Source organism: Parus major, chromosome 7, assembly GCF_001522545.3.
Source record: "Parus major isolate Abel chromosome 7, Parus_major1.1, whole genome shotgun sequence".
Taxonomy (NCBI): Eukaryota; Metazoa; Chordata; class Aves; order Passeriformes; family Paridae; genus Parus; species Parus major.
This window is the reverse complement of record NC_031776.1, coordinates 3,795,290-3,810,020: the sequence shown is the minus strand read 5'-3', so window position 1 is coordinate 3,810,020 and position 14,731 is coordinate 3,795,290. Positions and strand designations below refer to the sequence as shown.

The following is a 14,731-nucleotide window of genomic DNA, read 5'->3' as shown; positions in this document are numbered from 1 at the left end:
CATCCATCCATCCATCCATCCATCCATTCCCTAGAGCCCAACCCCACCTGCCAGCAGGATGCACCCAGCCTGGAGCTCAGTAAAGGTGGAAGGAAACTCCCGCTCACGATCACTTCCAACAGGGAATTCCAGTCTGCCAGTCAACACCTCTATCTCCCCCTCATCTTCCTCAGCAGATAAGAAAAGAGACAAACACAAATGGAGAGGGACTCAGGGACAAGCAGTTGAAAAGAAACTGGCCTGGGAAACAGATCTGGGAAATGGAAACAATCCAAGAGATACACCCTGAAAGACAGGCACAGAAAGAGATACAGGGACAGTGTGAGAGGGAGCAGAGAGAGGGAGCAGAGATAAAATTTACCCAGCACTGAAGAAAACAAAAACTGAATACCAAAGAGGGATGCATTACCTTGAGTAATGTGGGATGGAGACAACCCTTGTGTGTGCACAGGGACCGTGTGTCTTTTGAGAACTGCAAAATTACAGAGTATTGCCAGATACACTGGTGGCAGACAGTTTTGATTTTAAGAGAGATTGGCCACCAGAGGTAAAGGAATAAATGGAAAGTCAAGAAGAGCATGTCAGCAGCACCGAACGGGCTCGGGCTGGTGGATTCATATCTGCTGCTGACAGCTCTGAGCTGATAGGGAGCTCACTGTAACATTACTGCAGCTGCTACAGAAAAATGTCTTCAGGCCACAGTAATGACTACAGAAAGGGACCTGAGGGGGGTAATGAAGACACTGGTTATTTTTCTCTGTCTGGAACAGACAGCACTGGTAAGGCTGTGTGACTCGATGCATTAATTGGGGGTTTAGTCATCCACACAAAATAAAAACCTTCACATATGACATAGTCTAAAACTACACTGATTAAGCAATTAGGAGCTATTAATTATCACTGCTTATAGCTGTTAGCACAGAGCGATGTAAGTGAATTCCCCCCACTGTGATGGTGAATTAGTTCCAATCAGCATCAAATGCCTTCCTGCACATGCACACAGGGATGCTGAGCAAATGGGGAGACACAGCCAGAAGGCTAAAAGGATAGGTCAAGTCATACCTGCTGCTTGGCAGGCTCATCAAGAACAACAAAGCTTCAGGAATCCTTCCGTTGTAATCATTATTGTTAAAAAAAACATCCCTAGGTAACTGCCCCTCCTCCCACAGAGGAGCAGGGAAGAGCAGCCCTGTCCCTGCTAACGGGGCTCTGCTCTGGGGTCAGGATGAAACACATCCCTTCCAGGGGCCATCCCCAAAGCACACAGGTCACAGCCCCAGGCCCCTTCAAAATGCTGGAGCAGCTTTTATTCTCTCTTTCCTCTGTGGGGAAGGAGGGTGCTATTCCAGCACTTCTGTGTGAACTCTCACCCAGGGTGTCACGTTAGGCGTCTTGTTGTTGCCTTTGCTTCTTGTGATGAAGGCTCTCTCAGGTCAGCAAGCCAAGAAACAGTCTGGGGGCTGCTCTCTGGAAGGGGAGAGCACAGAGATGGCAGGCATCCCTCCCCAGGACAGCTCTCCTGACACGGGGAGCCCTTCTGACCCAAAGGGAGAGAGCTGGGCACAGCACACAACCATTTGTGGGCTCATGCCCCACAGCTTGGTGGCCATGATCACTGGAGAGCCATGGATCAGAGAGCCCATAGCACTATTTCTGTATTTAACTTAATGTATTTAACTCAGAACTTCAACAGATAAAGTAGAAAAGACACCAACTAAGACCAGCCTGGGGCAGTTTCCATTGGGAGGTGAGAGCCAGGATGTACAAATTTGAATGCCTTGATGCAAGGTAGGAAACTGAACCCTGCTCCCCTACACCCTGAATAACTCCTGAGCTGATAATGTGGAGAAAAAGGGGAGAAAAGTCTGGCTTACTGAGGAAATCTGAGTGTGAGCAGAAGACAGGTCTGTAAGAGGAAGGCACTGCAGATTCCAGCAGACAGAGATCACAGAAAGCCAACATCTTCTATGCCCTTATATTCACCTCAGCATTTCCCCCTGCATGGGGGTGTCTGGAATCACCTACATTTCCCCTCTTAGCAGCAGTGACTGTGATGCCCAGCACTGACACCTTCATCCTTCCCTAGCAGAGATCAGAGCCCAGGCTCTCAGACCTGGCACTTCTCTGGTGTGACAGCACAGGAAATCCAAACCCACAAACAAGCCAACAGCAGGGGAGCACGTGGGCACCAGTGGCAGTGCCTGGAATAAACCTGGGGCCAGGTCTGTGTCCATAAGAGCAGCAGCACTTACTGGCTGATGCACAGCTCGGCTGAGAGCGGAAGGATGCAGATATAAGTTGCTTTTTTTGGGGGAACAGGATGTGCAGCGCTGAGAGAAAAATTCCTGCACCATTAGATGAGATTTTCAAAGGAAGCTCTCAACAAACTCAAACACACAGCTCAGAGTGCTCTTGTGTGGGTTTAATAGCAGCTCCTCAAACAGGTCAAGTCAGTCAATACCACATAAGTCAAAGCAGTGTCCTGTTGTATGTTCCTGTAGTGCAGCCAAAGCAGTAGTGAAGCAAACAGAGGGACATACAGCTTTCATTGTTTAAACAAAGTAAAAACCTCAAAGAAAGGAAATCAGAGCTTGAAATTGAGCTTGGCTTTTAAAATTAATTTTATTCTTTCCTGTTCATATGCAGTATTTCTAGAGCCTGGCAGAGTGTATTTAGAACCTCTAATGTTTTGATCAACTTCTGACTCAATTATACAGAAATACTAGAAAGGAATTTCTCGTTCCCATGAGATCTGGAGTCCAGTTTTAGGCTAGTTTTTAAAATTTGGATAAGCCTCTTAATCTGCTTACCCAAAACTTATTTCTGGCTATTTGAATCAAAACTGATTATTACAGAACAATACTTGGACCAAAGAAGCCCTTTACCAAAGAATCCCTTTCTCTGTTGGGAAGCGATGGTTGGACATATACTCTGATATTCAGATTTAGTGTTTGAGACACACAAAAATTTAATGAAAATAATCATACATATTAAAAACTGCAGTTTCCTGGACAACCTTCAGTTATCAGAGATCTGCTAGGAGGTGATGCTTTGGCCATGATGGGATTGTCATGTAGGTGTAATACTCCAGGAGGTGTGAAGGGACCAGAAAGACCCTGAAGCTGCCTTGGGATTGAGCAGACCTATGGCCAGAGCCCTTTAGCCAGGCTGTCCACAGGACAGCAACTCTTGTGACAGTTCTGATGATTTCTGCCAGAACAAACAGACCTAAGAAAATCCTTAAAAAACACAGATGTGATAGCAACGAAGGCTTGGGGTGGTTTTGATGAAGGGAGCAGAAGAGTGTGTTGAGAGAAGCCCCCTGGCAGTGTCCCTGTGAGGCACCAACCAAACCCATCTGAGCAGGGGGCTGGGACATGCAGGGTGGGAGACACAGCAGCTCCCAGATCCTGCAGACACTACTCACCAGCTGACTTTATACTCCTTCTTTCCTCCTTTTCCTAAGCAGCTCTTTGAAGGCAGGTCATGAGAACAGCTGAAGCTTGCTGTGAGAGACCAGTCCCACCCACCCACTCACTACAAATCTGGCAATCACCATGTAATTAGGCTATTTTAAATATTTGGAGTATTTGGGGGGTCGTTTCCTCAAGAAACACCGGTGCTTGTGATAAACAAGCAGCTTGTAATGGAGAGGAATGCTTTCATTCAGCCTGAAAGTCTCTCCCTTTTGCAGTACACTGCTTAAACACCAACCTGCTCACAAACAGGTGCAGTAACACATTATACACAGCCAGGTTGCCATTAACAGATAAGCATTTGCCAACAGTTGCTACACACCACTGTGTGGAGCCCTACTTCAATTCTGTAACTACAGAAGCACTGTCATATTTTCTACATTAGCGTGGTCACCTCTGCCACTGGGTGAGTGACTTTCACCCTGCAAGTGCTAAAAGAAGGGAGGAAGATATTCAGTGAAACTGGTCAGCAGTTTGGCAGGGATGGAGTTGGTTCTGAAGCTGTGCATTTTTTTTTGTATATATTTTTGCAAAATATATTTCTCAGCACCAAGAGATGCCCATGCCTGAGATTCTTCAGAAACTGTTAATGCTGATTTTCTTCGTGCCCTCCTCTCTGTGCCCATGACTTCTAGAAACCCCCATGTCTGTAGCAGTTACTTTGCTGGGCTCTGACAACATGAGGAGTTGTGTCCCTCACAGCATTATTTTTTCTATTTTGTGTTCATTACTTATTTTTTATTCACTAACTCAACTGTGAGAGGCGTCGTATTTCCATTAGATGCCACGTCCGCTTGCCTTTCAAATCTCTTTCAAGGGCAGTCACCAATTGACAAATCCCTTCTGAAAATGCTGGCTGAAGGTATTTACTAGAAAGCTAAACTGATTCCCTTTATTTAAAACACACTGTTCTGGGTTGAGGAAAAAAACATTACAGGCAACTTCAAGCAGTTCAGCTTGCCATTGTAACACAAATCGAGTTCATTGTAACCACTCGATTTAATGTATTCCTCCATCTTCAGATATATCTACTTGGCAAAAACTGTTCTTTAAAATCAAATTTTTCTGTTACTGCATTTGCCTTTCAATCCCAGGTAAATAAATAAATTCTGTCTGGACTAGAGATTCCTTAATGGAAGGAAAAGCAGCCTCCATGTAGAGGAAAGAAGAAAAGGCAGATGTGGGACTTTCTGTCTATTTGATATAAATTTTCTTTCCAACTGAGATGTCCATGAAACCAGAACTGCTGCTGAAGTGAAGTGCTTGAAGCCCATGAAGCGTGTGCCACATGGAAGGAGCTTTCACAAAACGGTTGAGGTGTTTGGAGCTTTTTTTGGAAAAGAACAGCTTCTCCTCCTGGCTTTGCCATGGTGATGCTGGCGGCAGGGAACGTGTTCTGTATCCAGACCACCTGTCTGCTCAGGCCCTGCTTGCTGGTCTCCAAACATACATTTAAAATGTTAATTGAACTCCAAGTAATAACCTCAATGAAAGGCTATAATTTAACAAACTCCACAGTAACAAATGTCTTCAGGGTATACTTTCTGCAATGCCATTTTCTCCGTAGGTAGTTTCCAATTTAGATGTACACCAAAAATGATACACTAGCTATTCTGAAAGGTGGCTTTAAGCATGGATTAGTCACTTCCCTCTTTTCTTTTCACCAGCATACATAAATATATTGCTGTTACTCTGGCCTTCTGCAGAGCAAAATCTTTGTGCTTGGAAAAACCACAAAATACCTTGCAGGAATAACTGGACAAAATGTGGTTATCTCACTGTGTCCTGGTACTGAGGGCTGGGGGGTTGGTTTGCATATACTCATTATTTACATGTAATTGTCTCCTGTTAAAGAAGCATCCACTGGTCTGAAGGAAAGCTTTCCCTGTACTTTTATTTTCAGTGCATTAGCCTCTCCTCAATCCTTACTAACCAATGGCTTTGTTACACCTGAGGGAAAGGATTCCACCCTTTTCCTGCTCTGATCCAAGTCGGATCCAAGACTCCAAATTTCACCAGTGTGGCTGTGAAAGGCAGCAGGACTGCTCCTGTGCAGAAGGCTGTTTTGGGTGGCTCAGTTGAAGACACTGGTGTGGACAGGAACAGCATTTTATACAGTTTAGGCACAGCACACCTGAGAACTGGTCTAAGGTTAGGACTTTTGGGAGAGATTTCAAGGATCTGACAAACCCCTATTCTTCATAGCTATCACATAATTACTTCAGAGTTAAACACCCAATGGTCTGACCTGAGTATAAATTTCCAGGTAAGTGGCTTTGTGTAAAAACGACTCTTTTCTAATATTGCAAGCACTGGTACAAAAGCTGAGTTACTGTGCTCGGTGAAGAATTACAGGGTCACTACTGAACATTAAATCAAGGGGCTGCCCACCCATCAGGCCCCATTCTGTAGCTGCAATAAATGGCTGTGCACAAATTCACCCACATCCCTTGCCAGCAACTCCAAACAGAGACTCTTAATACCCATGGCAGAATATAAAGCTTATCATTTATACAAGATTCATGCAAATATCAGCTCATGCTTCTTGTGAAGCACACTACAAGAATATAGTACTTCTGCTGAAAAGAATGTACATATATCCACATGGCTGATTTTCTCCTATGACAATTTTTTAAAAAATGTAAGGAGCTTCTGGCCTTAAACTACTTTGACAGAAAGACATTCCTGCTAAACTCAGTTTCTACCAGGTTGTTACAATTTCTGTAATATTTTAAAGAAGAGTATTTTAGAAACCCTATTACTGCTTTTGCTAGCAGGTGGAAAACTGGCAGTAGAACAAATGGCCCAGCAAATGCTCATTTATGGGGGCTAGTGGGGCAGGTTAACCTGAAAAAGCAGCTCACAAAGACAGTGTGGCAGAAGAAATTAAGAAAGGGAAAAAAAAATAAAAATAAAAAATAAGAATTATAGAGCCAGCACTTATTCCCATCAACCAAATACAGGGGTAAGTTTGTCAAACTGAGCTGTAATGCTTCCAAAGACACCTGATCCCAGGTAAGGTCACTGACAGCTTGGATTACCAGGAGCACAGAGGGCTGACTTTCATAAACAGCTACGCAGCTGGGAAGTCCATTTTTTGTTCCTTTAATTAAAATGCAAAGCACTGGCTAAATGGTAAACATTTAATTAGATTTGTCTCTATGTTTCAATATTAATAAAACACATGAAAAATGCATTAAGACCCAGCTAATTGGAGAGTCTCCAAAAGTAGCTGTAAATGAGCAATTATAATACAATTGGGGTGTTGTTCCCCAGGGATTCCCAGGACTGACACTTCTTAATATTCCAGACAAAGGTTTAGAAATTATTAAAATATCCCAGGCAATAAAGTGTACAGATGACAGGAAGAATGAAATCCCAGCAAATTACAGTGAGGAGCAGCCAGTGTCAGAGAGTGAGCCAGGCTGGAGGCTAAGCTGGAGTCACTCACACCAAATGACTTTTATAGAGCCAAACATAAGATTGCATATTTCAGAACAGAACATACAGGCTGGATTTGCTGGGGGGGGAAAAAAGGGAGGCTCTAAACCACTCAGATATCAGAACTGCCTAAACACCAAATTCCTCACATGAAGCTGAAAGACAAAGGGTATAATTTTTACTTCTATTGGTTATATCAGGAACAAAATGCCACGCACGCTTTGGCTTCCACCTTCTAAAAGCAAGCTGAAAAATACACAGTTCACATTGATGGGCAATGCAAATTACTCTGGGGCTGGAGAGAAATTCCTGCTTGTGAGAGATGGGAGAGCCCTACCTGTCCAGCTTTTGGAAGAAGATCAGGAGGTGAGCTGATGACATGGTACACAGAAAAAAAAAGCTGGCTAGAAGAGCTCTTAGAGCCAGCCAGAGAAAGTAGAAGATGAAACATTTATGATTTACAATTGTACTCAGATTCAAGGCAGCTGGTTTTATTCCTTTTAATACTGAAAAGTAACCAACTTCTGGAGGGACAGCTGCACTTCTGCAGAGCTCCAGAGCAGTGCCAGGAGAGTGCACAGAGCACCAGAGCCCACAGCCACTGGGACCTCAAAGCCAGGTTAGAAGGTAAGGTGCTGTGCTGAGCTCCACACCAGGCAAGCTGATGATATCCCAGGCTTTTACATAGATGAAATAGAGCTAATGATATTTCTAGGCTCCTTTGGCCCTTGAAAAAAAATCTATGAATCAACAAGCAGAAAAGAGCCAAGTTTTGGAAGAGCTGAGGTTTCAAGCTGTGTTTCTCTGGAGTAGACCATGGGATTTATGGAGTCACAGGTACACCATGGGATTTATTGAGTCACAGGTACACCATGGGATTTATTGAGCCACAGGCACACTCCTGAAGACCAAGTCTCTTCTCCCTGTAACTCTACAGCAGTGCTTCTGCACAGCTCAGAACTGGGGTGTTCTCACACCACAGGCTGCAATTAGATTCAAATCAATGACAGAGGAGTGCCACGCTGTGAAGAGCAAGGAACTGAAGTTGTTCTGCCTGAAAAAGTACCTTGCCAAAAATTCCAGCTTTATTCACAGCTGACAGGCACTCAGTTGAAAAGCTAGATTGGTAAAGGGAATTTTTTTCCAGAGATCTCACTGCACTTCAGAGTCTGAGAAGAAACTTCAATTCAGGAAAATACTTTAAAATGGATTTAATTTTCACAGAGTTTATTTTGCACAACTCTGGGCACATGCCAACACACAATCCAGCATTTTTTTTTAATAACTCCTTGAAAAGCAACTTAATTTTTTTTTTTAATTTGAAAATGGAGAGTGATTTTTGCATCCATTACCCAGTCACCAGCTGTATCATGAACATGCATCCATAGTTTCAGTATTTCTAAGAGTGTTACTGACTGATTTGAACATATGCTATTGGCTATGGAAGTGACCTCAATGAAACACTTCAAACTCCACAAGCCTTTCTGTGAAACAAAAGCTCCAAGTAAAGTTCCTTTGAAAATTCCAATTTAATACTATGGTCTTTGTCAAATCCTGTAAAAAAGCTCACCTGAAAAAATGTGAGTCTTGCCCAGTTCCTGCTAACAACAAAACTGAGGAGAACATTGAAAACACAGATGAAAGCAGCCAGGTTTTCACTAACTCTCCCAAAACCTGCTCAGGGAGCTCTACTAATCTTGAGGTCTTTTAGGCAAGAAGCCTAATTCTATTTGCTGCTTTATTTCTTGCACTGTTGCTGAGAGCTGCACCCTGGGTTTCTACCTCCAGCTCCTCAGGTAAGGGACTGAACCCAAAAAGTGGATGTGCTGACAGGTGCCTCTTGCAAAGCAAGGCTTGCAGCTTGCTCAGCCAATGCTTGAATTCATCACTGATTTTTGGAAGGAGGGAAAATAGATTTTCAGTGTTGCAGAAACAATTTCAGCAATGTAAACCTAAAGGGAAAGTTCTGTTCCTTGGAGAGTTAAGTGCTTTTGAGATTCCCACTGCAAGGTGCTCAGCTTAAAACCCCAGGCTGGCAGCACAGAATTCAGGTAGACAGAAGAGAAGGCTGCTTTCAAGTTACATCTAATTCCAAAAGCTTCAGCTACAAGATAACAGTGTGGGAAGGTGGTGCAAGCAGTAAATATTTCAGTGGTTTTGTGAGTCAAAATGCCAGGCACAGAGGCTGTGTCCTGGGAGAGCTGAAGCACGTGTGGTCCCTGGTGCAGGGTTTGTTTATCTGAGCACTGAGCCAGCAGCCACCTCCTCTGTGCATCTGAACAGTGACACCATGTCACTCAGAGGCCTCCAACACCAGCTTTTCTGCATGCATTTGATCAGAACTTGAAGAAAAAAGGAGAAGCAGCACTCAGGATTCACGTATCTGCAGTATTTCTGTCAGTGTTTAAGACACCATGGCCTTTTCAACTGGCTCCTTAGCACTGATGTGACAATGAAAGCCTGTGAAGAAGGGAATCAGAGGAGCTTTATTCCCACAGTTCATTGGCCATATTCTCTTCTGTCTAGCACTGATGTGAATGAAGGAGATTGCCAGAATTGGCAGATCCCAGCTATGAAACAGGCACAGAGGCAGGGGACTGATTTTCCTTCGGAGCGTCGTTTCACTCCTCCCTTTTGTCTTCCTCTGCTGATTGCACTGGAACAGCAAGGGAGGGTTCAAGTGAAATTATCCCTGAAGTCAGACCATTATCAGCTTTTCCAGCTGGCTGGAGAAGGGAACAGCATGGGCACCTGCAGTGTCAGGTCCCTGGCAAGGCTGTGCCCTAAGCTCCCACCCATGTTGGTGCCCAGGTGTGACACTGCATGCACATCAACCTGCTACAGTCCCTCTGGCCATGGCCAAAGCTCAGCAAGCATGAGGGTCTTCTCTGAGGCTGGGCACTTGCTCTTTTGGACATGTAGACACCTCTGGGGAGGCTTTATGCCCTCTACTGATGGTTGTAAACAACGCCAGTGATGGCAAAGCACCAAAATGTGTTTGGTGCAGTTCCTGCTGGAACAATGACATACCAGATCCTGACACCCATGGCAGGTCACAGCCTCTGTCCCTGGATGTATTCTCTGCCAGGGACCACTCCTGAGGTGCTCAGTGGAACAGCCCTCACAATTCCTGGGGCATAAGTTACCCTCCAGTCTGTCAGTCATGGCTAAACGTGGCACGAGTTGCTGCTAGCCAGGTCTTCCAGGATCTTCCACAGGCTTCCCTGAATTACTGCTAGGATGGACTTTGCTGAGCTTCACACAGCAGTTTTGGCTGGTTCACATTCCCTCCTACAAAGGTTTGTAGATAAACAGTAAAACCCAGTAGTCCTTTAGAAAATATTCTGACTTTGGGATTTTCTCAGTAATGCCAAGCAGCATGTACTTCTGTAGTTCCAGTGGATTTAGCTAAGGTTTCCATTGGCTAGGAGACACCTGAGATTTAAACAGTAGATACATACACATGTTGGATCCAGAAATGCATGAGTCACAGTCTGTGCAGGAAAGAACTTTGTAATGCACTGAGCATCATTTGCAGCAGTGGAGGAAAGCAAGGCTGTGCACAGCAAACGCTCACACTCCCTAGCAGTTTGTGAAAAGTGACGTGTGAGCCAAACTTGAGAAGCATATTCCTCATTTAATGACATTCTACACCGATTTCCAGGGTTAAAATTCAATGTTCATTTCTCCAGGTCCTATGTGTGTGCACAGGACATGCATGCACCCACGTGCAGACAGGTATTTAATTACAGGCTATTTTAAATGGAGATTTCTCTACCTGAGTTCTTTGTTACCCAAAGCCTTTGGACCTTTTTAAACATTTGGTGGCTTTTTGTATAATGGGGTTTATATTTTGTGAAGACAGAAATGGTTTGGATTAGCTTATTTAATCAAATTTTACAGAACCCATGAATTGTACTGAGATGGGCTCAAGTTTCTCAGGAGATACTTATGTTTAACAAGTTAAATACAGTCCAGTTGTGCACTGCTTCATCCAAGTAAGGAAAAATAGAGTAAAATTTAGGTGGCTGTCTTAATGAAGCTGCCTTGGTACATAGCTCTCAGTCATTGAAATAATGCTGTTTATCTTATTTATCAAGCGCAAATGGCAAAGCACAAATTGTTTCTTCCCTATGTTTCAAAACAACTCAAAAGAAATAAAAATAAAAAACCTTTTGAAGAAAACTGGACTTTGCTACGTACATTTTTTCATCTGGTTGTGTGTGGGCACTAATATTTGCCTTCTTTTCTTTCAGGATGTGATTCTAAAAGTACTCAGAATGGATCTTCTTCCTGTTCTGGAGCCACCAGGAAACTTCTGTTACCTCAAAAAGATAGTATTGATGTTGGCTGCTTTTTTAAAAGAGCAGGAGCATTTGTCTTGAAGAACTGGGAAAGGTTAAAAGAAAACCCAATAACAGAACAAAACAAAGAAAGAACCAAGTCTTTTTCTCAAAGCAATAAAGGGTACAGGCATTCCCTCACCTTCAAAGGTTTCATCAGTTCTGCCTAGAACTGATCATCAGCAGTGATGAGGGTTTTTAAGATGCAAATAAGAGAGCTGGCTGCATTACAACTATGTCAGGTTTCCAGCCAGAAGGCAGAAGTGATGAGGCTCAGCTCTGGAGCTGGGATGTGGAGGAGCAGTGCAGCTTGGCAGGCTCCTGGAGGAAGCCTTATCTCAAGTGCCTGTGCTCTGGTAGTAAGGGGAGCAGATGAAATATGCAAAAGCAAGTCAGCCTTCTATAAAATCTATTACACCACAAAGCACCTGGTTAAAAAACAAGTTGCTGCTTAGAAATTATGGGGATTCATCAAATGGTCTCTACCCAGAGTATTGACATTTTATTTTTATTTTTGTTTTCTGAGTTCCCAATGTACAAGAGAAGAAATGTTTCTTGGCTGTAGTGAAAGCTAGAGAGGCAATCAGTCATTTATCCATGCTCGAGGGACACCTTCAGATATGGAAAGCAATCCAGAATGTCCCCATATCCGGAATGCTCAGAACAATACGTCTGCTGTGGTGCCACCTTTGACACCTGATATCAACTTCTTCCCAGCCTGTCTCTGAATTTCAATGTTGCTACATCCTGAGGGTACTGTTTAATAGTACAGCATTCATTCTGAATGCAGTTTACTCCATTATGGAATATTTTGCTTAAACACTCTGTATCCCTGTCACCATCATTCACTACAATTCATTATTGCTGCAAGAATCATAAGAATGATTCACTAAAGGCAAATAATTCTTGGGAAGGGGAAATGGAGAAACTCTAGATATTTCAGGTTTGGAATGGAAAGCATTAAAATAAAGAAAACATAGTAAAAAGAATGATTAGTTATATTGTGAAGAACACTCCATCCTCTGCAAATTCTCTCTTCAGCGATATACACACAAGACAATAGGATAACTATTTCTTTGAGGTTCACTTCTCATCTAAAGTCAAAATATCCGTGAGCTTTTACCATAATTACTCCAGCAGCTAATTATGATGCCATAGACAGACCATTGTGACTCAAGGACCAGCCTGAGCAGCAGGAACAAATGCAAAGCAAACAGGAATGTCTGTGTTTCCACAGCACCACAGTGGCTTTAGCACTAAAGAAGAAGAAGAAAATGCAAAAGAGGGAAAGCAGATGGGAGAAAATTCAGAAAATCTATGATGTTCACAAATACCCTCTACAGACACTGTTTTTGAGAACTGGCTAAGTGGTCCTCCAAGCAGTAAACAAACTTAGAAAAAAAAAGCAGGGAACAATGAAAGATAAATTTACCAATATAATTCTCATTATAACAGAGGATCAGGGGAAACTTGTGGCCATATTTATCCTGTTTCATGCTGAGGGGATGACAAGGCTGAGAATAAAAGCAGTACTTACATCCTGAGCTGCCATTGGTTGGAACCAGAGTGAAGTTGGAGGCCCAGGGGTTACGCACGATGTCTTGCCAATGAATGGTGTCTGCAAAGCAGAGGAATTTGTTCTGGCCAACGTACACCCCTCCATTCAGTATCTCTGTGCAGAAGAACAAGAGAACAATGTACTTATAACAGTTCAGACAGCTGATTAGATCTATTGCTAAATGTGCATTGGAGAGAGGGCATGAAATTTAAATTTAAAAAAAAAAACCCTCACTGTAATCTGATTTAATAATCTGAAAACTGGAGGACAAGCAGCTCACAGTATTTGTAAACAGGAACCCTTTATTCACATGCAGAAGAAACCTGATGAAGACTGACACACAGTTGTTTACCTTTTGTTCCAGAGTGACAATGTATGGAACACTTCTGTATTTTGTGGGTAAAATAACCTTCAACAGTTAAATGACTTTAAAGACTCAAACAATCAATCAATCAATCAATCAATCACATTATACTGCATTTCATTAATTTGCAGAAATGCTTAAAACTTATAATAAAGAACTGTGATGTGATGAGCCCACAGGACATAAGAAGGGGCCAGTCAGCACCAGGTCTGGAGAAGATGTTCTACTACAGCCTGTGCTGCTGTAACACCATCTTCCAAAACACCCAAATACTGCACAGCAATGATCCAGATCTCAAACACTATGACCCCAAACTCCTATGGATATGCCTTGCTGGAAGCTTTGTGTTAAAGTGAGATCATTTTTAAACAGGGAAAAGTTTTGGGGTTCTTCTTAGGTTGTGGGGCTTTTGTGTGTTTTGTTGGGTTTTCTTTTTATTTTCATATTTATAGCAGTTTGTTTTTTTTAAAAAAAACAACTCTATTGCCCTGCCTGTAAAGACTTGATTTATCAAATCTCAACATGAAAATGATCTTTCAGTTGTTGATGGTAGCACCAGGGTTTCCTCTGGAGCAAAAACTTATTTTTTTTACCCCTTAAACCCTTGTTCAAATTCACAATTCCTCTACTTAACCTGTCTCTTTTATTTCCAAAGCAGGAGACAGCACACATGACTTTCATGAAACTTAACAGGAACTATGAGTCCAAAACCTTCAGTGTCAGAGCTTCAAGCCTCAGCAGAGAAATGCTGAAGGTTAGTTCCTAATGGCACCTTGGAATGACAAGAAGTGGTGCTGTGGATCCAGGAGTGCCACACTTCTCACAGAGACATGCAGAGTAACTCCTGACTATGGCAGGAGCAATGATTAAAGCAGTCTGATAATCCTCATCTGCCAGGAAAACCTTCAAAAGCTGTAGTGGGAATGCAAATGTTTACACACACCAAGGAAGGAATTACTGTGCTTTATTTCTCTTTTTAATTTCAGGGTTTACAGGCCACAGCGTGTAAATGAGGCAGCCCCCAATCAAGGGATGTATTTAATAAAGAATCTTCTGTAAATCCATCTCCCCACCATAAAAATCAGTATTACTATTTCTTAGAAACCTCTGGTTTAAAAGCTTGGCTTTTCATTGAAAAGGGGCTTATAAATATAAACAATGATAATAATCTGATATAGAGAAGCAGTCCAGATTAGAGATATAGCAATGATCTGTCTGTATAATATTCTTATAATCACAGAAAAAAAAAAAAAAACCTATACAGCATCTGTTAAAAATTTTCCTCTGGAGGGAAAGGGGGGGCTTAGAAGAACACTTGAAATTGTGATTAATGATGATTTCTCTGTGTTGTCCCAGCTACACCGGATTACCTAATCCATTATGGCCCAGATTTTGATTAAAAATAACATAAGAACAAAGAAAAACTGTAAAATCTGCATTTATAGCTTCTTAAACACACACATACAATTCTACATAGCTCCTGTATCAGCTGGCACACTGAGCTGGCATCATTTCTGGCTTCCAAGAGTTTCCACCTAGCCAAGTTTTT

General features: G+C 42.6%; 1 protein-coding gene across 2 annotated transcripts in view; it reads right to left on the bottom strand.

Moving 5' to 3' along the window:
• Positions 1 to 14,731, bottom strand: part of ERBB4 (erb-b2 receptor tyrosine kinase 4) — a 553,629-nt gene that overhangs the window by 165,133 nt on the left and 373,765 nt on the right. For both annotated transcript variants that reach the window (XM_015634896.1, XM_015634897.1), the window contains exon 4: positions 12,798 to 12,932. In XM_015634896.1, coding sequence (XP_015490382.1) covers positions 12,798 to 12,932 — 135 coding nt within the window. The remainder of the gene's footprint in view (positions 1 to 12,797; positions 12,933 to 14,731) is intronic.